Consider the following 27150-nt stretch of genomic DNA (forward strand, 5'->3'; position numbering starts at 1 on the left):
TTGATAAAAAACATTTTATTTTATTTTGAACATTTACTTTTATTTCTGCTGATGAGATTGCACATTGAGCAAAATGAAAAATGTAAGATGCCGGAAATCACTTTGGATCAGGGTCATTGATTGTACTATGGATCCAGGAGAGGATGCTGTTACTCAGACGAGTGTAGACGTTTGTGGTGTGCGGAGTTCCACATGGCCTGTGCCCAAAAGAATTGATTCCTCTGAAAACTCCTTCACATATTAAGGGACTTCCGGAATCACCCTAAAAGAATCATACAATATATAAGTAAATAATTTTACAAGAGAAAAAAATTATTTTTGGTCTGAAATGTAATTTTTATCCAAGTAAGGCCCCATGCACATTGCCTTATGACTCTTACAATAGAAATCAATGGCCCATTATGTCGCTCTGTATATGGCAAAATCATACAGAATACATGTTTTGCACAAAGCATTGGAACCCCCCACCCTCTATTCTCACTACAAAATCTCCTTTTCGACCTCCTGTCCTTATTAAATTTGCCTTTCCCCCTATATATTCATACATGTATGTGATGCATGGAGTGGAAATAAATGGCATAGATAAAAAAAAAAAAAAAAATACGTGTTTCATATATTTTGCATAGCTAAGACACCTGTTCTCAGGATCATTGGGGCTCCCAGTAATCAGACACCACCATTCCGAATGTTTGGCCTATCTACTGGATATGAAGGGACAACGGGTTTAACCCCTTCACCCCAAAGCCTGTTTTCACCTAAGTGACAGGGCCAATTTTTACAATACTGACCGCTGTCACTTTATGAGGTCATAACTCTGAAACGCTTCAATGTATCTTGGTGATTCTGACAATGTTTTCTCATGACATATTGTACTTCATGAAAGTGGTAAAACTTCTTCGATATGACTTGCATTTATTTGTGAAAAAAACAAAAATTTGTCGGAAATTATGAAATATTAGCAATTTTCAAACTTTTAGTTTTTATGCCCTTAAATTAGAGAGTTATATCACACAATATAGTTAATAAACAACATTTTCCACATGTCTGCTGTACATCAGCACAATTTTGGAAACATAATTTTTTTTGTTAGGGAGTTATAAGGGTTAAAAGTTGACCAGCGATTTCTCATTTCTGCAACAAAATTTGCAAAACCATTTTTTTTACGGACCACCTCACACTTGAAGTGACTTTGAGGGGTCTATATGACAGAAAATGCCCAAAAGTGACACCATTCTAAAAACTGCACCCTTCAAGGTACTCAAAAGCACATTCAAAAAGTTTATTAACCCTTCAGGTGCTTCACAGGAATTTTTTGAATGTTTAAAAAAAATTTAACATTTAACTTTTTTTTCACAAAATTTTTACTTCAGGTCCAATTTGTTTCATTTTACCAAGGGTAACAGGAGAAATTGGACCACAAAAGTCGTTGTACAATTTGTCCTGAGTACGCCGATACCCCATATGTGGGGGTAAACCACTGTTTGGGCACATGGCAGAGCTCGGAAGGGAAGGAGCGCCATTTGACTTTCCAATGCAAGATTTGCTGGAACTGAGATCGGAGCCCATGTCACAATTGGAGAGCCCCTGACGTGCCTAAACAGTGGAAACCCCCACAAGTGACACCATTTTGGAAAGTAGACCCTCTAAGGAACTAATCTAGATGTGTGGTGAGCACTTTGAACCTCCACGTGCTTCACAGAAGTTTATAATGTAGAGCCGTAAAAAAAATTTCTTATTAATTTTCACAAAAAATGATATTTTTGCCCCAAATTTTTTTTCCCAAGGGTAACAGGATAAATTGGACCACAAAAGTTGTTGTGCAATTTGTCCTGAGTACGCCGATACTTCATATATGGGGATAATCCACTGTTTGAGCGCATGGCAGAGCTCGGAAGGGAAGGAGCGCCATTTGACTTTTCAATGCAAAATTGGCTGGAATTCAGATCGGAACCCATGTCGCATTTGGAGAGCCCCTGACGTGCCTTAACAGTGGAAACCCCCCACAAGTGACCCCATTTTGGAAAGAAGACCCCCTAAGGAACTTCTCTAGAGGTGTGCTGAGCACTTTTAACCCCCAATTGTTTCACTAAAGTTTAGAATGTAGCGGTGTGAAAATTAAAAAATCATTTTTTCTTTCCACAAAATGATGTTTTAGCCCGCAATTTTTTTTTTCGCCAAGGGTAACAGGAGAAATTGGACCACAAAAGTTATTGTCCAATTTATCCTGAGTACGCTGATACCCCATATGTTGGGGGGAACCACCGTTTGAGTGCATGGCAGAGCTCGGAAGGGAAGGAGCGCCGTTTGAAATGCATACTTAGATGGATTGGTCTGCAGGTGTCATGTTGCATTTGCAGAGCCCCTGATGTACATAAACAGTAGAAACCCCCCACAAGTGACCCCATATTGGAAATTAGACCCCCCAAGGAACTTATCTAGATGTGTTGTGAGAGCTTTGAACCAACAAGTGTTTCACTATAGTTTATAACGCAGAGCCGTGAAAATAAAAAATATTTTTTTTCCACGAAAATGATATTTTAGCCCCCACGTTTTTATTTTCCCAAGGGTAACAGGACAAATTAGACACTAAAAGTTGTTGTCAAACTTGTCCTGAGAACGCTGATACCCCATATGTTGGGGGGAACCACTGTTTGGGTGCACGGCAGAGCTCGGAAGGGAAGGAGCGCCGTTTGAAATGCAGACTTAGATGGATTGGTCTGCAGGCATCATGTTGCATTTGCAGAGCCCCTGATGTACCTAAACAGTAGAAACCCCCCACAAGTGACCCCATATTGGAAACTAGACCCCCAAGGAACTTATCTAGATGTGTTGTGAGAACTTTGAACCAACAAGTGTTTCACTACAGTTTATAACGCAGAGCCGTGAAAATAAAAAATATATTTTTTTCCACGAAAATGATATTTTAGCCCCCAAGTTTTTTTTTCCCCAAGGGTAACAGGACAAATTGGACCCCAAAAGCTGTTGTCCAACTTGTCCTGAGAACGCTGATACCCCATATGTTGGGGGGAACCACTGTTTGGGCGCACAGGAGAACTCGGAAGGGAAGGAGCAGTGTTTTAGTTTTTCAAAGCAGAATTGGCTGGAATTGAGATCGGACGCCATGTCACGTTTGGAAAGCACCTGATGTGCCGAAACAGTGGAAACCCCCCAATTCTAACTGAAACCCTAATCCAAACACACCCCTAACCCTAATCCCAATGGTAACCCTAACCCTAGCCCCAACCTCAACCCCAACCTTAACCCTAGCCCTAACCCTAGTCCTAACCCTAGCCCTAACCCTAATGGAAAAATGGAAATAAATACATTTTTTTACATTTTATTATTTTTCCCTAACTAAGGGGGTGATGAAGGGGGGTTTGATTTACTTTTATAGCGTTTTTTTGGCGGATTTTTAGGGTTGGCAGCTGTCACACACTAAAAGACGCTTTTTATTGCAAAAAATAGTTTTTGCATCACCACATTTTGAGAGCTATAATTTATCCATATTTTGGCCCACAGAGTCATGTGAGATCTTGTTTTTTGCGGGATGAGTTGACGTTTTTATTGGTACCATTTTCGGGCAGATGACATTTTTTGATCGCTTTTTATTCCGATTTTTATGAGGCGGAATGAACAATAACCAGCAATTCCTAAAATTCTTTTGGGGGGGGGCGTTTATACCGTTCCATGTGTGGTAAAATTGATAAAGCAGCTTTATTCTTCAGGTCAGTACGATTACAGCGATACCTCATTTATATTTTTTTTATGTTTTGGCGCTTTTACACAATAAAAACTATTTTATATAAAAAAATATTTGTTTTTGCATCGCTTTATTCTGAGAGCTATAACTTTTTTATTTTTCTGCTGATGACGCTGTATGGCGGCTTTTTTTTTTGCGGGACAAGATGACATTTTCAGTGGTACCATGGTTATTTATATCCGTCGTTTTGATCGCGTGTTATTCCACTTTTTGTTCGCCTGTATGATAATAAAGCAATGTTTTTTGCCTTGTTTTTTTTTTTTTTTTTTTGCGGTGTTCACTGAAGGGGTTAACTAGTGGGATAGTTTTATAGAGCGGGTCGTTACGGACGCGGTGATACCAAATATGTGTACTTTTTTTTTTTCTTTATTTGGGGATTTTTTAAAATTTTTTTTATACATTCTATTTTTTTTTTTTTTTACTTTCTACCATTGTCCCAGGGTGGGACATCACTGTATTAGATCAGATCGTTGATCTGACAGTGTGCATAGCTCTCAGCAACTCTCAGCAGGCGCCAGCTAGCCAGGTCATTTCATGACCCGGAAGGAGTCCCACGGCCATCTTGGATCCGGGGACTCCTTCCGGATCACCGGAGCAACGCGATCTCATCGCGTTTCTCCGGTGAGAGAGCGCAGGGAGCCCCCGTCCCTGCGCGATCCCCCTCTATGCCACTGTCACTACTGACAGCGGCATCAGAGGGGTTAAATGCCCGCGATTGGCGCTACCGCCGATCGTGGGCATTGCTGCGGGGTGTCAGCTGTCATATACAGCTGACACCCGCACCCGATCACCGCGGCACTCAGCGCGAGACCGCGGTGATCGGTGCGCCGTACTAGTACTGCTGCTGGCACAAATGCAGTGCCGGCAGCGCAGTACTAGTACGGCATATGTCACGAAGGGGTTAAATAAAGAATAATCCACCCATAGGCTTGCCTCCATGGGAGCAGAGGGCTCATTCTACAAAAGTGCTAAGAATTTTGTAGGGGCCCAAGGCCAAATATACCAAGGTGCTATTGTAGCACCCCAGGATTCCAGTGGCCACAGTGGCATTGCCTCCCTCACAGGGGGTGATGTCACGACTGGAAGCAAGGAAGGGTCCCCTTACCAGGTAACACCAGAATCCAACATTTTTCCTACTCCAGGCCAGAAGGGGGAGCTCTAACACTCGGGTTCAGGGGAGCTTCCCTATAAGTTCTGGCCTGGAGGCAGAATTAGTCAGTGAGTAGTCTGAGAGGAGAGGAGGAAAGTTGAAGAGAACCTGGGGAGCGGAGCTGTGACTAAGCTCACCCCAGAACAGAGCGCTGACAAAAGGGACTCCAGAGTCCTTGGCTGTGTGGGTGCTGTACGACCCGACAGGCGAATCTGGAGGGCAGGGAACTGCATGCTCCCTGGCCACACCGAACACCTGGAGGCACCACAGCAAGCCAAGAGCCCGCTGCTTCAGTGAGAGGAACTTGTGCAGAGCTTTAAGCAGCAAGCACCTGAGAAAACAGGGCAGAAGGAAGGCCTCCACACCCACCTGGCTAGGTGGATCCTAAATTGCTTCCAGGCTGCCAGGACCCCCATCATCACCTGCTACCCGTGCCCCAGACTGCACCTTCTAACACCAAGTAAAGGTAAAGAAAACTTCAATCTTTGTGTCCTCCTGTCATTTACGCACCCTCAGTCCTGTACCACATCGTCTACAATCCCTTACCAACTGTACCGGTAGCCCTGGGGCCCCGCTCCACCTGCGGGGAGCAGAACCATCCCAGGTGCATCACCATCGGCCCCAGTGGTCCCCTTAAGTAGCGTCGGACGTCCATTAACAAAAACCACAAGTGGCGTCACAAACTAACTCCCTATAGACTTTATTTCCCCTTCATTTCATTAATTTCATTGGACGTCCAGGGCCACGGACTGGTCACTGCTGCCGTGACAACCCCCTGAAGACCTGTCTGACCCAGCTCGAGTACCCCACAGCCCTAGTGGGCGCTCCATTATGGGCTCTGTAGGGGTTTCAGCACAATGGCTTAGAACCTAGGTTTCTGTGGAGGGTGTTCAGTCTATTAGGGGCTAATGGCTCTGTAGGGAGAGGGTCTTTATTCTATTTAATATGGGCTAATGGCTCTATAGGGGAGGTGCCCCATTTTATTAAAGGCATGGGGTCTATGTGAGGACGGACAAACTCCTTTCTGTTGTTAAAATAGGAAGATGGAGAGAGATGCATGGCTTTGTTGGGGCCAAGCAGAAGATGAGCAGGGGCATCAGGCCTCTTTATTAAATTTTTCCTTCACGCTTGATGGAAGTACCTGCCCCAATGACCTGATGTCTTTCCAGTACTCTAAAATCAATAGTAGATACTATGTGTTGCCCGGACTAGATGATTACTGTGTCCACATAATATCTACCACCATTTGTCCATTTCACTTCCCTAATTCTCAGATTGCAAGATCTCATACACAGAAGATTTATTATGTTTCTATTAATAGAATAGAGTTTTTCCAATATATACCGTACTTTAAAGATCTCTGCTTGCTGATACTTAATAGAGACCTTTATTGTTTGCTTTCAGGCGTTAGTATCCCGAGCCGGATAGATTATATTTTATGTCTTTTACTCACTTATATAGCGCCATCATAGTACCCAGCGCTTTACAGACATTATCATCACTGTCCCCATTGGGACTCACTATGTAAATTCCTTATCAGTACGTCTTTGAGTTGTTTGAGGAAACTGGAGAATCTGGAGGAAACCCACGCAAACACGGGGAGAACATGCAAACTCCTTGCAGTTATTGTCCTTGGTGGGAATCCAGCTCTGCAAAGCAACAGTGCTACAGTGAGCCACCATGAAGTCCATTCTAAAACTCGTCTGATTCTACTGTTCCGAGTCCATAACACCATTTGTATCCAGTGGAAATAAACAGTGAAGGTTCCTTTTAATAGACAATAAGCAGAGGTCTTGGAAAGCACAATTGTAATTACATTGGACAAATCCATATTTTTTTAAGACTCTAACAGAGCATAGCTATGATCGATGGACCCATCCATTGGAAAACTTATCAATATTGTTGTAGATTTTACAGGACACTAGTATCTACCACCGAATGACTTAAAAGAGATCGGAGCAGTGAAACAATGGGTACTGCTGAGTTTTTGTCCTTGGTCTGCCCTGCACCCATCAGGAACCGTCACAATTTTCTATTAAAAACAGAACCTTACCCTGCACGTGTCTTTTTTGTCCGTTCCCACAGAAGTGCATATCATATTATCTGAAATTACATATTTGTGCCTCCAGATCTTCTTGCATTGCTCTCTATCAAAAATAGTGACATTGACCTCTTTCAGTGTGTCCGAAAACTTGTTGTTTTCAGTCTGCCCCCATCCTGCTACTTGGCAAACTGTGCCTGCCTTAACATCTTCATCATTGTCTGGTAGCGGCAAAATATCCACTGCTGGACCAAGCTGTGCATCCCGAGACAGCTGAAAAAAAAGAGTGAAAATCAATTCAATAATAATAATAATAATTATAATCAAAAATCACCAGTAAATTCATGGTAAATTGTATTTAAGAAATGTTCATCTACTCTTTTGATTGATTTCATAGTAACAACATACAAGAGTTTTTCACAAAGGCCCCGATTCATCAAGCAGTTTGCTTGTAAAACTGCATGAAATGTTGGCAAATTTTTGTGCAACTCATAGTTATATAACCATTTTGCAACTTAATATGGTTTTATGCCGATCACAGCCAGCTTCGCAAACTTTTTAAAAACCTCAGACAGAAAGTGGGCAAGGCGGAACATGCCCGACAAATTCATCATTATTTACACCACAAAAGTGGCCTAATTACAACAAAACTGGAGTACATTACTCATTATAGAAGCATAGAAGTTTGGTCGGAGTGGGCACGCCAGACTTTTACGCTCTTTTGATTAAGATAGTGTCACCTAAGTAGCCTATGGTATTTATATATATTACTACAAGTTATTTACTTACTGCAGGGTAGCTACACGTTGTTTGTATACTAGATTTTGTCTGTTAATGACCACAGTGTGAATATGCACCTACCCATTGTACTTATACTACTGGGTGTGCTGCCCATTATTTCGGTTTTGCGTTAGTGTTGGTGGGTTTCTACTCCTACTTTGGGCTATGCATCTTGTATATATGGCTGTCCACTGACAGGTGCAATCAGTGAGGTCTGGGTTCTGCTCTGCCCCCATCCATTTTGAGGTGAGATACTAAAGTTAGGAATAATTCTGATTGGGCACACCTTGTCGTGATGTGATGACTTTTACGCTCTTTTATTTACTTACACCAGGGTTTTTGTGCATTGTTTTTCATCTAGGTTTCGAGCTCAGTCAGAATAGCTAACTCCCAGAAGCCAGCCTCCATAAATTTACCTAACAGCCTCTGCACCTTTCCATTGGGAGCATTACATAGAAATATTCTAGAAGTAATACTTAGCATGCCACCTGTGAAATCAACGTCACAGGGAGGAAGAGTAGTGACCTTGTGCAACTCTAATAGGCTCCAAACAAAAAGGACTTATTGACTAATTTAATAATATAATGGTGACTAATCACTAAATAAGAAGCATCTCACCTGTAGCAGCTTTATATCAAACCGCTTTGCCGACCTGTGGTACTGTTTCGGATAGAAAGATGCAATAACCTCTATCATCTGATTTTCTGTTTCATTTGTTTTTAATGAATGGATCCCAAGAGAAACCTTTGTTTTATTCACTTCCCTGAAAAAAAAACAGACAGTGATTTCTCAATTGCTCATTTTGCTTTTCTATCCAGTAAATTCTTCTCTTTTCTCTGCCCTAAGTAGAAGCAGGAAGTCTCTTTTCCCTGCAAAAATCATTTCCCTCTTCAACTCCTGACCCAGCTGCTCCCTCCTTCCCCTGCCAGAGACTTTTACAGTCACTTATGATGCAGCGCCCCAGAGATCTGGTCGTTGCAGTAACGTCGCTCTGCCACTAAGGGGAGTGATGGTACGTCTGATGGCACTAAAGGAATTCTCCTGACCAGGTATCACCAAGCACACATTTCACTTCACACTCCGGCCACTAGGGGGAGCAAAAGGCTTATTTATTGGGCCACTTCTCACATTGGTAAAACTAGGGGTCGGACAGGAAGTTAGGCAGAACGAAGCCTGGGAGAGTTCCAGGGAGGACCTGTCAGACCTGGGAAATCTGGCAGGTACCTAGCGAAAAGGACAGATGGTTACGGGACCGCGCCTGCACTACCTTGCGGCGGTACCCTAAGAAAGAGACAAGAAAGGAAGGATATTGTGGAGCAGTGTAAACGAGATCAGCACAAAGGAGATCCAGTAGGAGTCGTGCCGAGAGAGAGAGGCAACATCTTACTGAGGCGCATAGTCGGTGGCCGGAGCACCGAAGATGTAACAGTCTCCACGCATTACTTCAAACAGCGGCAGTTAATTACAGGTTGGCTGTCTACCATACAACACCTAAGAAGGACATAGGAGGCAACGTGGGAGAGGGGCGACACTGGGGTTCCAGAATACCTCCAGGCCTACCTGTCCTAAAGGTGCGTCCTAGCCATAACATACCTGGGGGGGACGGAGAAGAGAAAGATCTAAAACGGACGAGAACAGCAGTTGTGAGGACTATCCTGAATGCTCAGCAGGGAAGCACTACAACACACAGGCGCTAGTGGGTAGACACTGATTTTCACCTGCAAAGGGAACTCTGGATGTGCCTTCGGACCGGCCGGTCACGACCGGGTCCAGCCACCGTGACAGCCACAGAACTGAAGGAGAAGAGACCGGTACCGAGTGACTGGTGGCCCTGTGTCTGGGGGCACTCAAATGACTCATGCAGGGAAAATTGACCTCCTGTTTCTACATAGAGCTTAGAAGGATTCAGCTAGTCAGTTATTAATCACGTGATGTCACAGACCTAATGGAAAAGAGAACAATCAGCTGGGTAGAAAGGCAAAATGAGCAATTGTAAGTACACAGTGCTTTATAATATGATGATTGCAATATACTAGGAAGATATAAACTTTGATGTAAGTACTTTTTTCAAGAACATCTGCCTTTAAAGGACATAAACCACCTTCAGTTACAGAAATGGGAATTTATACCTGCCATATAAATTGTGCGCATGCGCTTTTTTCTCTCAGCCAAGAGCATGTGCAGTACTCTAATTACTGTGGGCATAGACATTACTGACTGACTGTGTATGCCAGTTAGGCCATTGCCCAAAATAGGTAGAGTAGTGCACAGGTTCCAGAACTGGAAGACACGGCACATGTGCACGATTTCAGAGCAGATCACTGCACCGGTAAAAATGATACAAGATTGTACAGAGGGGGATAATATATGATTTCATGATTGTAAAGATCTGATAGAAGAATGTCTTATTCTTCACATACATAGATGATGTAGAAGAGATAGATAAATCAACATGTGGATACACACTGTACATAGAGAGAAGGTTTACTTACGTTCTACAGTGAGCTGCGGTTAGCACCCAGTTGGGTTTGATTAGACCTCCGGCACATATTGTAATATTTTCCAGGGCAGTAGCTATGAAGGCCATGTATGGCCTAGAATGTGGATACACTTCATCCCCATTTATTATTTTCATCCGGCCCCCTATAAAAATATAATCATCTGATAGGTAATGCTTGTAGTCTTCCTTTGATAAAGTTTTCCTCAGAATTCTCCCAACCAGTACGGGACGTGTTAATGCAGTGGTGGTGCATTAGTACAGCATCTGTCACAGGACTGGGACAGAAAAGCCTTGCCACACAAACCCTGGCAGCCCACAAAAGATATTGGCCCCTTCTGTATTCCATAAAAAGTCAAGGATACGTTTTTATAGAAATACCCAGAACCATACCCATTGGCATGTTCGACAGATTAAACCTTACATTTCTAATTCATGCAACTAGTTTGAGGAATAATAAGAAGTTAATCATTACCAGCTTCACCCCTCAAACATCTACACACATTCATGCCTCCCAACTTTTGAAGAACAAAAAAAGATAAATTATGCAGTGTGGATACTGCGCCCTGGCAAATTTTGATCACACCCATATCCACACCTCAATACACGCCCATTTACCATTTTTTTTATTACCTGGCAGGAAGGAGTGGTGGCAGTGAGGGACATTCAGCAGACACCCGAGACAGCAGGGCATAGACCTAAATCCGGTTCTGTCCGCTGTATTTGGGATAGCGGATCGATTCATGGAGCTCCGGTCCTGCATCTACATCAGTGATACCTGGAGGCTGGATGCGAGGCCTATGAATCTCTTACCTTCTGGCACCCCTGGTGGGACCTTTGATTAGCCAGGTCTGGTGGGATATCATCTGTGAGTCCTGCTCATCTCTAGTAGGGACCTATGGATTTATTTTTTGTTCATTCATTCACAGTCAGAGTCACCAGAACTTTCTCATCTTTATGTAGCTTCACTATATCACATCTGGCTTTTTTGTGTTTATAACGCCACGTTCACACGTTGCATAACTACTGTGTTTTCTGTTTTATGCAGATGTCCGCACGAAACTACACAATAACAATCTTCTCTGATCATTTCAGCATTTTTACGCCTTTTCTTCCTTATTTAATGTTTTTTGGTGCAGATGGGAAACCACATTTATAATGTGCTTTTTATAGTACAGAAAAGCATTGATTCTTCATTTAATCAAAGTTTTTAACATGTGTTTTTTTTTAGGCTCCACACAAAAAACAAGAGAGAAAACAAAGCACCAAAACCGCACAGTTCAGCAGCGTCTTTAGATGACAGGGGGCTCATTTTTCATGAAATCACAATCCAGTTTGCTTGTACAGTTGAACACAACAAAATTTCGCCCTCGGTGTATTTAAAGACGCTACTGTACTCTGCGGTTTTTGTGAATTTTTTCTCTATAGGCTTGTTCTGAAAAAAACATGAATCAAAGGTTTTCTGTACTGTTTAAAAAGAGTTAAAAATTCTGCTTTATACTTGCACCAAAATCGTATCAAATAAGGTGGAAAACATAAATTAAAAGCAGCAAACACGCAATAATCAGAGAAGATTGTTATTGCATTGTCTGGTGGGGACACCTGCAGAAAAAAACAGCAGAAGGGACGCATAATTTAGGCTTCAGCATTACATTTTTATTGCATATATTATGGGTTTAATAAAGAAAAATATCAATCACACAATTTTTGTATGTCATTTACCGATCCCTGTTAATTATCTGATTGCTGTGTTGAGTGGGTCGTTATGATTACAGGGACGCCAAATATGTAAATAGGAAAGATTCAGCTTCACAGATAATCCAAAACTGGAGCTTTATTGGTGTGAATAGAGTACAATCCAACCCGTGAGTTAAAATGCCATGGTTGTAAACCTTAGATAAAATCAATGCATTTCAGGTAGTGAAACACTGAATCATGAAGATTGTTATTGCATCGTGCAGTGAGGACAGCTGCAAAAACTGTATGCTATTTACCGATCCCATAAATAATCTGATTGCTGTGTAGTGCAGGTTGTTACGATTACAGGGACACCAAATACTCCATGTTATGTGCTGATTTGTGATGTATATTATTTTAAAAAAATCATGTCAAAATGACATTTTTTTTCATTATCAAGTGTTTTTCATTATTTTTTCATAAGGTAAAACGTTTCTGGAGTTGTCTATTGGTCATGAGTGACTTGACACAAGGAATGTGACACTTGTAACCCATGCCATGGATACGTCTCTGTGTGGTGGCTCTTGAAGCAATGACTCCAGGAGCAGTCCACTCCTTGTGAATCTCCCCCAAATTTTTGAATGACCATTTCTTAACAATCCTTTCAAGGCTGTGGTTATCCTGGTTGCTTGTGCACCTTTTTCTACCACACTTTTTCCTTTCACTCAACTTTCCATTAATATGCTTGGACACAGCACTGTTTGAACAACTGTCTTCTTTAGCAATGACCTTTTGTGGCTTACCCTCCTTGTGGAGTGTGTCAATGACACAATTAATACATCTTAATCATCAATTAATAATTATCAATGATTAATACATCTCAATCATCAACATTAACAGAAATAAACACTTGAAACAGATCACTCTGTTTGTAATGACTCTATAGAATATATAACTTTCACTTTTAGTATTGAAGAACTGAAATCATTTAACTTTTTTGATGATATTCTAATTTTGTGAGAAGCACCTGTATCTGTACAATCTGCCTGTGGAGTCATAGTCTGCAATATAGATCAAGTACACAAAACTCTTCTCATTACATCACTAGAGTTTGTGGCGCAATTGCTTTAGCTTCTCCCTGTAATATGAAAAGTTGTTGGTTCAAATACTGAGGAGGCTCACAAAAAAATAAAAAAAATTACATTTTCGTAATTGCTTTTCATTACTTTTTGTTGTTTTATAGGAAAAAAAATCTGACTTTTCCTTCACCTTTAGAATACAGGAAACATGGAAATATATTGATATATACAATGCATATCTATGTATAATAGTGTGATCTGCCTCTGGGTTCACTGCTTGCAATACAGGTCAAGATTACCAAATTCTCTATTCTACATCATTGTGGTATGTGGCTCACAAGTAACTGCAGCCTGGGCACATGGAAATGTGAGTTTGAGTCCCAGGAGACATGATCACAGGAGAGGGGTGAATATTATAATTTAGTTTATGCACTGAACAGAGAGATGCCGCCCCTTGAGGAAAAAGAGCAAGGAAGTGATGAAGACGTTGAAGAGAAGAGAGGTGAATATCAGGATCCACAACAAAAGTGATCACGTAGTGGGACTGAGCCCTCAAATCGGGACAGTCCTGCTAAATTCGTGATGATTGAGAACAATGCACCTCAAACATTCTGTATACATGCTGTACACTCATTAAATACATGTTACAGTATATGCCTCAAATGTACCTAAAATTACACATTACAAACAATGCAAATTGTAGATTGTATTGACATTGGCTGTATGTTTGGGGGGGAAGGGGGAGGGTTGCCCTGCTGCAGAAGAAATTTAGAGCCAATCAGACACATTGATTGTATCTGCCTGTATTTCCATAGAGTAATGTTGTTAAGCTAGGTAGCATCCAGGAGGTCAAAGGCTTGGACAAAATCAGAAAACAGACACGTGGTCACGAGGTGCCAAGAACAGTAATCTTGTTCTTCTCTTAAGATCTGCCGTCTCATAGTTGGAAGGTTCACCAAGTCCTGCAGCAACACAGAAAGAATCGTCTGTACCCTAAATTTGAGAAATGCATTTGAACAATCTTCTCTACCTTTCCTAGGTTATATCATCTTGGACAAAGTCCTGGAGATGGATCCGGAGAAGGTATCTTCCATCCTCGAGTGGCCGTGTAGTGAAAATGTTAAAACTATCCAGCGATTCCTAGGATTCAAACACTACTACCAACAATTTATTCTACATTTTTCTTCCCAGGACGCTCTCATCTCCACCATGATCTGAAAGGATGCCAATCCAAATATATTGGTGTGTTTAAGATCTTATTTATTGAGTGAAGAAATTCCAGAAATAAATTAGACGTTTCTGTCAATACCTGACCTTCATCAGTCATCTGGATAGAGGAGATCTGTGTGGCAGCATGCTGTGTGGGAGTCTGCAGTGTCCACTGCACAGAAAAATGACTGATGAAGGTCAGGTATTGACCAAAACGTCTCATTTATTTCTGGAATTTCTTCACTCAATAAATAAGTTCTTAAACACACCTATACGAGTGCCAAGTATTTCTACATCACAGCTGATGGATTTGGGATTTGCACCACCAGAATTCCAGAAGTGCCGTGTTTTCCTAATTAAATCCGAATAGGTAGACTCCAGAGGCTAGAACGCTTTTATGTCCCTGAAACAGGCCTTCTCCCCCACTCTAGTATTACATTGACCAAGACCAGAAGTGAACAAACAATTTTCTCTAGAAGTAGACACTTCATCTTCTGGGGCTGGAACAGTTCTTACTCAGAAGTCTCCTTCTGGCCGTATAAGTGACCTGTGGTTTCTTCTCCAAGGTCTTCTCTGCCCCAGAGAGCAACTACTCGATTGGCGACCGAGAGTTGTTAGCAATCAAGATGGCTCTAGAGGAGTGATGGTACCTTCTCAAGGGAGCAGTCCATCCAGTTGCAAGCAGGTTGCGGGATGAAGTAACGGACCAGAGGCAGAGCTAGGGTTAACATGCTTAATAACAGGGAGGCAATAGGTTAAACAGGGGAATAAATGGTTCAGTTTGCAAAGGATATGCAGAGTTCAAAAAGACAGGATAAGTTAAAGGCAGTTCCTGTGAAGCACTTGTGTAAGGAGTTCCTCAGACTGTCACTCCTGCTGGGAACTCAATATTGCCGGCAACGGCTGGTGCTGTGTCTTTTCCAGGAAGCTCCTGTGGGCAACAATGCCCAGTCTTCTGGTGGCAGCGGTCAGTCTCCGGTACCTTCCGCTGAGCCTAGTCTGTATACAATTGTGGCTGGAGGAGCGTGGGCCACGGCACTGTCTGAGCCTGACGAGGCCCTTGCACAACTCTCCTAGCAGTCTCTGTCAGCGGTGGCGGTGGTTGGGCACGGGCCTACGTTGTATGGATACTCTGAGACTGAAGCACTCATTGGTCCCTGCTGCAGTATCTGGCAAGGGTATGGGCCACAGTCCTGTACGAGCCCAATGTGGCTCAGCAAACAAACTGGCCAACTCAGGGTGCAAGTGTCTGTTTCGGTACTGGTCACACTTGTGGGGCACGTGTGCTGTACTCACGGACACGGAACATTGGTGCCCTGTCCTCTATTAATAACCGGGGTCACACTGCACAACTCTTTCTCCCTGATTCCGGCTGTTGACAGTGGGGGTGCTGCACGGATGCTGGTCTGCATAATGCTGGTGCTCCCAGGACGGAGGACTTCTCTCCCCGGCTGCTGCTGCGCACACCTGGCTCCGCACTCTCTGCAGCTGACCCTCTTTCTCTGGATTGCTGCTGGGCACACTGCTCCCCTCAGCGTGGCGGTCCTCTTTAGATGGATGGGGCCCTGCTGCAGTGCCGGTATTCTGTGGTGGGGAGGGGAAGTGGAGCATGCCACTCACCGCTCTGCTCGCTGCACTCTGTTGGTGCCAAACTGACCTGCCACGAGCCCTTATGCCTTATATCTCCCTGCTGCTGCACGCAGTTTTCTACTGTCTCTCCCCACCTCCCCAGGTCAAGAGGTTCATTTGGCTCACTCAAGCTTCTCCCCGGGAACAGGGGATACAGCCTCAACAGTTCCAGCCCCGGCCTCGGCAAGCAGGTATCCACGGTGCGATAATTCCTTTTACACAGTCATCATTCATACTGACCACAAGAACATGGCCTATCTGCAGTCCATGCAAATACTGAACCTGCATCAATGTAGGTGGTTGCTATGTCTTGCCTGTTTTGATTTTGTTTAGCATTTTCTGCCAGCTAACAACAACATCAAAGTTGATGCACTTTCTCACTCCTTCCTGCCCACCAATCAAGAGGAGGAAATTCAACTCATCATTGAGCCATCCAAGATTGTCACTGTGGCTGCGGTAAACCTGTTCAAAATTCCGCCAAGACCTTGGCATCAGAATCAGACAAGAGGCAAGTTCTGCAACAGGAGCACTCCTCCAAGGTGGCCAGCCATGCCACGCAAAAAAAGACATTGCAGCTCACTTCACGCCACAACTGGTGGCCTACCATGTGTAAGGAAATCATGGAGTTTGTTGCCTCCTGCCTTTCCTGTGCCTGCAACAAAACTCCTAGGCAACTCCGGGTGACTCCTACCATTCCTTGTGTCCTTGGTGCCTTGGCAGCAAATTGCCATGGATTTTATTACAGATCTTCCTGTGTCTTCAAGCTGTTCCGACATCTTGGTAGTGGTGGGTTGCATCTCAAAGATGACACATTTCACCCCATTACCGGGCCTTCTGTCTGCTGTGGAGCTTGAAGAGAAATTCATCCAGCACATCTTCCGTCTTCATGTATTCCCTTGCCACATTGTATCCAATCGAGCTGTCCAGTTCACATCCACATTCTGGCGAGCTTTGTGGAAGCTTCTGAGAGTTGTCCTGGATTTTTGTCTGCATACCACCTTCAATCCAATGGACAGGTAGAGAGAATCAACCAGATTCTGGCCAACTTTCTGTTCTCCATTCATTATTGTTTTTGAGCAGCAGCTAGGAATCCCCCTTCTGGTGTCGGCCTATTCTGGTGTATCAGCAGTGGATGATCTTACTAAAGATTTCTCAAAGATATGTGAGGACACTAAAGCCACTCTGGAGAGATCATCTAAGTGTATGAAGGAGCATGCGGACAAGAGATGCTTGGATCCACCTTGTTTTCGTCAAGGAGATAATGTGTGATTATCTTCTAAGTACATCCGTCTTAAGATCCCATCCTACAAGTTAGCCCCTCGCTTCATCGGTCCCTTGGAGGTCATCAAGCAAATTAATGCTGTATTCTATAATTTGAAGTTGCCAGCCTCCTTACGGATACCAATTACTTGCACATGTCCCTCCTGAAGCCGGTCATCTTGAGCCCCTTCTTCTAGGATCCCGGTGTCACCGCTGCTCCCATCAGTTCCGAGGATGTTTTTGAAGTAAAGAATATGTTAGCCCTGAAGAGGGTGAGAGTAAAAAGTTTTCTTCGTCGTTTGGAAGGGATTTGGACCTGAAGAAAGGTCATGGAAGCCCAAAGAAAATATTCATGATCCACTTGTTCTACCAAAATTCCTAACAGGCTTAAAGAAGAGGGGGCGTAAAGGAGGGGGGATAGTTACAACAGTGCATGTTCACTTACCCTGACATCTCTCTCCTCCCAGAACCAGAGCACAGCACGTAGGTCTCCTGGGACAGTACTAGGTGTTATGACCTGGTGGTTAGGAGCACCCGGAATGACCTGATAGTTAAACCTCATACAGGACGAGCTCTGGGATGTGGGAGCTCTGCTGACCGCAAGCCCTAATCCTATCACACACACTAGAAATAGCCGTGGAGCGCTCCTGACCAGACCTAGGCGCCTCGTCACAGCCTAAGAACTATCTAGCCCTAGAGATAGAAAATAAAGCCTACCTTGCCTCAGAGAAATTCCCCAAAGGTAAAGGAAGCCCCCCACATATATTAACTGTGAGTAAAGATGAAAGTCACAAACGCAGAAATGAAACAGGTTTCAGCAAGGGGAGGCCAGACTTACTAAATAGACAGAGGATAGGAAAGGTAACTTTGCGATCAGCACAAAAACCTACAAAAGACCACGCAGAGTGTGCAAAAAAGATCTCCGCACCGACTCACGGTGCGGAGGGGCCACTCTGCATCCCAGAGCTTCCAGCTAGCAAGACAAAATCATGAAAACCAGCTGGACAAGAAAACAATGAACAAATAATGACTATAAGGAACTTAGCTTCTGCAGGAGAAGGCAGGTCACCAGAGAGATCCAGGAGCGAACTGAACCAATGCAAAAACATTGACAGCTGGCATGGAGTAACGATCTGAGAGGAGTTAAATAGAGCAGTCAACCAAAGGATAAACCACGTCACCTGTGTAAGGAACCTCAGAAGCAGCAGCTTCACTCACAGCCACCAGAGGGAGCCCATAGACAGAACTCGCCGAAGTACCATTCACGACCACAGGAGGGAGTTCGACAACAGAATTCACAACACTTAGGGCATGCTCTTCCTACTTCTTATAGGGGCTGTGGGCGCTTCTGAAAATGTCAGCCAATGGCTTGAAAACATTAGGTTTTACAGCACCTTCCCCATCAGGATTTTAAGGTGCCTTAGTAACTTCAATAATCAGTAAACATCCTGCTACCTAGTTTTAAGGTCCCTGTGCACTCAGAATTAAATCCTGTCTGTCCCGTTTACCTGACTGTCCTCTGTGTCTGCACTTGAACCTGCTGTACCTACACCCAAACCCGTCCTGCCTGAACCTAGTCCTGTTCCTGATCCATCTGAACAAGCAATGTGCCTGTATCTGAAATGCCATACCTGTGGCCATCCCATGTTCCTGTTCCTGTCCTGCCTATGCCTGATTCCGCATCTGCGATAGAGGAGGAACATTGAGAGTGAGCAGGGCCGACACTTCCAGTTATCAGCTATGGTATGGGGTCAGCTGGGACTAGTATTATAGATTAGGAAGGGGCCAATTAGTGTGTGGAAGGCTCAATGGGCTTTAATAGACTACGTCAGGAAGAGACTCGCGGCCTAGTGGGAAAACCAGGTGAGCCCCGCTAGGGCCGAAGCTTCGAGTGATAACTCACGTGGTGATTACCAAGACTGTGCGCACCACTAACCTTAAGTAGTAAAAGACTTTCTTGCTTACTCTAAACCTGTTGTGATTCCCTATACTGATAAATTGCATATCTACTAACACTAATTGTTTAAAAGTTACTGTTGTATATAAATACCATTATATGAAACCCTGGCTGTTTCCGCCTCGTGATCTCTGCTCGTTGCATCCAGACACCTGCATTACAGATAATGACACTGTGACACTCTTGGGGTGCAGATAAGGGCACTGAAAGTTTTAGGGTACAGATAATGGGACCCTGACAGTCTTGGCTTACAGATAGTGAAACTCTGACAATCTTGAGGTACAGATAATGACACCCTGACAGTCTTCAGTTAAAGATAATGGTACCCTGACAGTCATGGTTTACAGATAATGACATCCTGGCAGTCTTTGGGTGCAGATAATGATACTCTGACAGTCTTGGGGTGCAGATAATGACACCCTGATAGTCTTGGGGTGCAGATAATGACACCCTAACAGTCTTGGGGTGCAGATAATGAAACACTGACAGTCTTAGTGTGCAGATAATGACACCTTAACAGTCTTGGGGTGTAGATGATGAAACACAGAGAGTCTTCAGTTAAAGATAATGACACCCTGACAGTCTTGGGGTGCAGATAGGGTCGGACTGGCCCGGCGGGCCCAGGCACTGACACCTGTTGGTATACTGGCCAGCAGCTGCCTAGGGCCCCCAACAGCTCCAGGGTACCCCAGTCAGTGGCGTGTCACTTATAGCAGCACACACAGCAGCTATGGGGTCCCTGAGTCAAGGGGGCCTGCCCAGTGCCAGCGGAGCAGCAGCTGGAGACAAGAACCTTTCCCCGCTGCTAACGAGAAATGAATATTCACGTTTCCCCATGCCCCATGGGCATGGAGAGGAGTGAACATTCATTTCACTTTAATAGCGGGCAGTGTTAGCCGCAGGCTGAGGCTAACACTGCCTGCATGTAAAGCCGATGTGGCTGCATTGGCCCCTGCAGGGCAGCTAACCCTGAGGGCAATCGGCGGGCATCAACCACTGCATTTTGGCAGCGGAGTGGAGCGGAGCTGCAGGGATCCGATGCCATCCTGCCTCCTGCCCGCTGCCCGGCGCTTCCTCTCTGACACAGTGTGGCTGTATGACGCCATCATTCAGCGTGCGGCTGTTTCAGACAAAAAGCTGCCGGAGGTGGTGGAATAGGCAATGGTGGGGTGGTGGAGGAGAAGTCAATGATGGTCATGGGGGGAGGCAGTAATAGAAATGTTGAAATGGGCAATGATGTGAGTGGTGGAGATGAAAGCAATGATGGTTGTGGTGGAAAGGACAGTGATGGGGTGGTGGGGGTAGGCAATGATGGAGGTGCTGAAATGGGCAATGATGGAGGTGGTGGAATGGGCAATGATGGGGTGGTGGGGGAGAAGGCAATGATGGTTATGGGAAGGCAATGATGGAGATGTTGAAAAGGGCAATGACGGAGGTGTTGAAATGGGAATTGATGGAGGTGATATAATGAAATTATGGGGTGGTGGGGGAGAAAGCAATAATGGTTGTGGGGGGAGGCAATTATGGAGGTGTTGAAATGGGCAATGATGTAGTGGTGGGGGAGAAAGCAATGATGGTTGTGGTGGAAAGGACAATGATGGAGTGGTTGGGATAGTCAATGATGGAGGTGTTGAAATGGGCAATGAGGGAGGTGGTGGAATGGGCAATGATGGGGTGGTGGGGAAAAGGCAATGATGGTTATGGGGAAAGCAATAATGGACGCGTTGAAATGGGAAATGATGGAGGTGATGAAATGGGCAATAATGGGGGTAGGCAATGTTGGAGCTGTTGAAATGGGCAATGATGGGGTGATGGGGGAGAAAGCAATGATGGTTGTGGTATAAAGGACAATAGTAACATAGTTATTAAGGTTGAAGGAAGACTTTAAGTCCATCTAGTTCAACCCATAGTCTAACCTAACATGCCCTAACAATGATGGTAGTGGTGGAAAGGACAATGGTGGTGGTGGGGGAGGAGGCAATGATTGAGGTGGTGGAATTGGCAATGATGGGGGTTGTGGGGTAGAAATCAATGATGGAGGTGGTGGAAAGGTAATGATAGGGGTGATGGGTGGGACGGCAATGATAGGGGTGGTGATGAGGACAATGATGGGGTTGGGGGAGAGAACAACGATGGATGTGGAAGAGGGCTGCATTATACCCTATGAGGGGATTGCATTATACTTTGAGGGGGCTGCATTATATTCTGTGGGGTCTGCATTATATTCTGTATAGGGCTGCATTATTCTCTCAGGGGACGACATTATATTTTGGGGGGCTACATCATACTATATGAGCATTATGCCCTATGGGGACTGCATTACCTTATGAGGGGGTTGCATTATACTCTGAGGGGCTACATTATATCCTTGGGTGGGAACACGTAGAAAAAAGCGGCAACACTCACCAGTCATGTGTGGTCTGATTCATTTATTTGAAGGGTGCATACACCGCGTCTTCACGGCATCGGGATACAAACAAGGAAGGAGGTGAGCAGGATGTGACGACGGCCGTTTCGCGCCGACAATAGCGCTTCCACGGGTCTAAGGTGCAGGAGTATGACGCGGGTCTATAAAGGCAGGTGAGAGAAAGAAACTCCCTCCTCCCTTCACATCCCCGCCCCCCTCCTCCCGCACCTACAGACAAGGTAAACATGCGTGACAGTGAGGTTAAAAGGAACCGGGATCAACCCGGATCTATAACAATACAGCTCTTAATTAAAAACAAACAGTACAAACAATGCAGAACCTTCAAACGGCCAGACAGGTACCAGGACAGTAGTGTGGCTACAGACATACCCTCCTCCCACTAGAACACAATGAGTCTCCTACATAGTCCCAGACGTGAATGCATCCAGGTGGGCAGTTCCCTAATCCCACCATAAGGAGGGATTTGCCTGCCATTTCCACATAAATCTGAGCCCATGCCAATGTAGTACATAATAAAACCCAACAAACCCAGATACATGAAACGCAACGAACTTTACAGAAAGACAGCCATATCAATTCTATCGTTAAGGCCTGCTGGACCGACCGCGCGTGTGCGCATGATCCATTGCGCCTCTTTTCTTAGTAGAAGTTTATGCATATCGCCACCCTGTACTGGAGCAGCGACCCTCTCGATGCCCGCAAACGTGAGGACATCCGGGTCCCCTCGATGGGTGTCCTTCATATGTTCAATTAACCTGGGCGCACCTATATATCCTTGGGTGGGGCTGCATTATACTATATGAGGGGGGCTGTATTATACCCTATGAGAGTGCTAAATTATATTCTATGGGGGGCTGCCTTATACCTTATGAGGGGTTGCATTATATTTTGTGGGGTGCTGCATTATACCCTATGAGGGGGGCTGCATTATATTCTATGAGGGGAGATGCATTATATTCTATGAGGGGGCTACATTATATTCTATGAAGGGGGCTACTGTATATTCTATGAGGGGGCTACTTTATTTTCTATGAGGGGGCCAGGGCCAGACTGGCCATCGGGCACTTCTGGAAAATGCCTGAAGGGCCGGTGCCAGTAGTGGGCCGCTGCATGCCGACTCACCCCCCCACCAGCGCCGCCGCATTCAACTATACCGGCGTCTATGACGCCAGTACAGTTGAATGCAATGATGGAGGAGAGAGCGTCTGCTGACGCCACCTCTCCTATCATTCCCCACTCTGCCTCTGACACTGCGGGGGTGCGCGCACTCACTGTGTGCCAGGCAGTGCAGAGGCAGCCACCAAGAAAGGAGCAGGGAGCAATGCGGGCATGAGGAGAGGTGAGGAGTGTGTTTTTTTTACTCGACTGTGGGGCCATTCTCGGGGGGAGGAGAGATGCGGGCTGTGCTGTATACTGCTATGTGGGCTGTGCTGTACACTGCTATATGGGCTGTGCTGTATTCTGCTATGTGGGCTGTGCTGTATACTGCAACGTGGGCTTTGCTGTATACCTCTACGTGGGCTGTGCTGTATACTGCTATGTGGGCTGTGCTGTATACTGCTACGTGGGCTGTGCTGTATACTACTGTGTGGGCTGTTCTGTTTACTACTGTGTGGGCTGTGTTATCTGCTATGCGGGTTGTGCTTAATACTATGCAGGTTTTGCTATATACTATGCTGGCTTTGCTATATATTATGGGGGTATATTATATGCTATGGGGAGGCTGTGTTATATACTATGGGGGTATATTATATTCTATGGGGGAGGTTGTGTTATATACTATGGGGGGCTGCATTATATTCTATGGGGGCTATATTATATATTATGGGGAGGTGGGCTGTATTATATTCTATGGGGGCTGTATTAGAATTTATGAGGGATGATTGCATCATAGTCTTTGATGGGGCTGCATTATATTCTGTAGGGAGGTGGGCTGTATTATATTCTATTCGGGGCTACATTATATTCTATGGGGGGCTGCATTATATTTATATTCTTTGAGGGGTTATTGCATCATACTCTATGAGGGGGGCTGCATTATATTCTATGCTCTATGGGGTGGCTGCATTATACTTTGGGGTGGCTGCATATTCTGTAGTCCCAGTCCGACCCTGTAGGGAGCTACATTATATTCTAAGAGGGGGCTACCCCAACCCCTGCTACATAATTAAGACGTTGATATTAGCGTGTTTTACTGCACAATTTGCGGTCTTGTATTTATTTCTATGTGGCTACATTGTGGGCCTCAATAATGATTTTCTCTGGTGGGCTCAAGGTTCTCCAGTCCAATACTGGGTGCAGATAGTGACACACTGACAGTCTTGGGGTACAGATAATGACACACTAACAGCCTTGGGGTGAAAATAATGACACCATGACAGTCTTGTGGTTCAGATAATGACACCCTGACAGTCTTTGGGTGCTTATAATGACAGCCCTGTGTGCAGATAATGACATATTGTCAGTCTTTGATTACAGATAATGACACCCTGACAGTCTTGGGTTAGGCCTCTTTCACACTTCCGTCATTTGCAATCTGCCGCAATCCATCGTTTAGGGCAAAAAACGGATCCTGCAAATGTGCTCATAGGATGCGTTTTTTGTCCATAGACTTGTATTAGCGATGGATTGCCACACGTTGTGTCCGTGGTGCGACGGATCCGTCATGTTTTGGCGGACCGTCATCACAAAAAAGTTCAATGTAACTTTTTTTGTGCATCGCGTCCGCCATTTATGATCGCGCATGTGCGGCTGAAACTCCGCCCCGGACTGCAGAATGGGCAGCGGATGCGTTGAAAAACTGCATCCGCTGCCCACGTCTTGCAAAGAATTCACAACGTCCGTCGGTACGTCGGCCCGACGCATTGCGACGGGCCCGTACCGACGGAAATGTGAAAGAGGCCTAACAGATAATGACACACTGACAATTTAGGGGTACAGACAATGACAACCGGACAGTCTTGGGTTACAGATAATGACTCCCTGACAGTCTTGGGGTACAGGATAATTACACATTGATAGTCTTGGAGTACAAGATCATCACATACTAACACTTGGGGTAAAGGACTGTGATATGGTGACACTTGGAGGAAAGGATGGGTACACTGACATTTGGGGTACTGGACTTATACTTGAGGTACAGAAAAAAGACGCAACATTCATACTTGAAGTCCAGCATAAAGACAGACCTTTACTAGTTTCATAAAGATGATGCTTAGGGTACAAATATTGCATTTTTCAGGTTGTTATCTCTCTGCCAACTTCTGATGATCACATGGTCTTTGACACTGTAATTATAACAATTTGAGCCTCGTTCACTCTCATGAAAGGCAATGATTGTAGTGTTATAGAATCTAGACTAGTAGCAACTATCTACACACTGCTATATATTCTAGAATGGATAACTAGAATGGCTAACTCTGACTGGTTTCCGGGGTAAGATAGCAAAGTTAAAGTGTAATTTTTATTTTTATTTTAAAAAATCAATAGTACACATGAATGTAAGCAACATTGTGCAATATCTTAATCAGTGAATACTGTTTTTTCATCTCCTGTGTTGATCTTTTATTCACAATTCATGAGTAAAATCTGTATTCAGTGAAGAAAGATTTTCCGTTTACTGAGAAAGGAAATGACGGTTGGGGCACCTCAGATTCTATAGAGAGGGTAGAGGGGAAGGAAGAGTTGGATGCAGACACAGGTTTTCCGCTGTAAGTTCTCATAAAATGACAGTTACAGTTCTCCATAGAACTTTATGAGCACGAACTGTCATCTCAGTGATGGGAAAATCTGTATTCACTGCAGAGAATTTTCACTCAATTGAGAATTTTGAGAGTGAATGATCAGTTAGGAAAAAGAAAAAAGCAGATTTATTTGATAAGATATACTACAAAGTTTCACGTGTACTATTGATTCATGAAAAAAAAAATAAAACAATGGTTACTTGTTTCTGGATATCAGTGAATGTGACCCAAGTTAAGGTACTTGCTTCTAAGCTTAAATTAACTCATTTAGAAATTGATGGAAACATGTCTCAAAAAAGTTGGGAGAGGGCCATGTCTACCATCACGTAGCATCCCCTCTTTTTTTTACAGCAGGGAAGGGAGGAGACCAATTACTGGAGTTTCCGGAAAGGAACGTTGTCCCATTTTTGTCTGATGTAGGATTCTCGATGCTCCACAGTCTGGGGTGTTTGCAGAGTTTTTTATTTCATTGTGCACCAAATGTTTTCTATTGGTGAAAGGTCTGGACTGCATTGGCCCCGGGTATCATTTCTAGATTGTGTTGATATATGGATTCCTCTCTGCATATCAGAGCTTTAACTATAAGGGTACCGTCACACAGTGGCATTTTGATCGCTACGACGGCACGATCCGTGACGCTCCAGCAATGTAACAATATCGCTCCAGCGTCGTAGACTGCTGTCACACTTTGCAATGTACGACGCTGGAGCGATAATTTCATGACGTATGTGCGATGTAGAAGCCGTTGGTTACTATGCGCACATCGTATACAATATCGTGCACACCTTTGTTACACCATGCGATCATGCCGCCACAGCGGGACACTAGACGACGAAAGAAAGTTTCAAACGATCTGCTACGACGTACGATTCTCAGCGGGGTCCCTGATCGCAGGAGCGTGTCAGACACAGCGAGATCGCTGGAACGTCACGGATATATCGCTGGAACGTCACAAATCGTGCCGTCGTAGCGATCAAAATGCCACTGTGTGACGGTACCCTTACATCTCTTGATTCCATGACAAACTGTGTTCACAGACAATGATTTCTGGAAGTATTTGTAAATCAATAAAGGGATTTTCATGACTAAATCATGCCTGTTTCTAATACAGTGCCACCTGAGGGCCCGTAGAGCATGAAAATCCAATATTGACCGCTGGCCTTGTCTCTTTTGCACATGAATTTCCCCAGAATCATTAAATCTTTTGATGATATTATGCACTTTTGATGGTGAAATATTCAAAGTCTTTAATTTTAGAATAAGGAACATTTTTCTGGAATTGTTCCACAATTGTAATATGCAGTTGTTTACAAATGAAACTCTGACTATCTTTGTGTCTGAGAGACTCTGCCTCTCTAACATGCTCTTTTCATACACAGATATGTAACTTAGTTGAACACTTTTGATATGTACTGTTGCCATCAATTTCTAAATGAGTTAATTTTTTCTAATAAAATGGAAAAATATATTTTAACTTTTGATCTTTGTTCTGTGGTCTGTTGTGAATAAAATATAGCGATAGCGAAATTTCCAAATAATTGCATCCTTATTTATTTTATATTCTACACCGCGTCTCATCTTTTTGGGAATTTTGGATGTGTGACCTGCAATAAAATACCAGCCATTCAAATATATGCATATTTATTTGAGCCATTGCCTATAGTTTCCTTTCAGTGTAAAGTATCTGAAAAGTATTCAATTACTGTACATTTTATATTAGAACAGTGAAAAAGTAATTATTGACAATTATAAGAAAAATGGTTTACTTACCATCGCAGACCATAAAAGTAGCTGCAAGGAAAATGTAGCAAAAAAGCGCCATAACTTGTATTGTGTATTCCACCTGGTTAATAGACTTAGCATTTACTTGGAACAAAACTTTGTCCACTTTTATTCTTCAAATGTAAAATTGCAGTCCCTGTCCCCATATAAATACTGCA

General features: G+C 44.0%; 1 protein-coding gene across 1 annotated transcript; it reads right to left on the reverse strand.

Moving 5' to 3' along the window:
* Window positions 1-27150, reverse strand: LOC138657620 (granzyme A-like). The gene is made up of 5 exons (XM_069745358.1): window positions 26981-27150; window positions 10224-10374; window positions 8350-8494; window positions 6964-7224; window positions 1-262 (listed from the first exon to the last, which is right to left on the reverse strand). Exons 1-5 carry the CDS (start codon window positions 27030-27032, stop codon window positions 98-100), a joined length of 774 nt encoding a protein of 257 aa, XP_069601459.1. The 5' UTR covers window positions 27033-27150; the 3' UTR covers window positions 1-97.

The sequence above is a fragment of the Ranitomeya imitator genome, chromosome 1 (assembly GCF_032444005.1).
Source record: "Ranitomeya imitator isolate aRanImi1 chromosome 1, aRanImi1.pri, whole genome shotgun sequence".
Lineage (NCBI taxonomy): Eukaryota > Metazoa > Chordata > Amphibia > Anura > Dendrobatidae > Ranitomeya > Ranitomeya imitator.

What these genes read in the sequence shown, in the direction of transcription:
- LOC138657620 (XM_069745358.1), bottom strand. Translation starts at nt 27,032, where the DNA reads ATGGCGCTTTTTTGCTACATTTTCCTTGCAGCTACTTTTATGGTCTGC. An exon ending in TTGATATAAAGCTGCTACAG is followed by an intron (nt 7,225 to 8,349) that starts GTGAGATGCTTC and finishes CTTTTTTTTCAG; the next exon opens with CTGTCTCGGGATGCACAGCT. An exon ending in ACAAAAAAGACACGTGCAGG is followed by an intron (nt 263 to 6,963) that starts GTAAGGTTCTGT and finishes TGATTCTTTTAG; the next exon opens with GGTGATTCCGGAAGTCCCTT.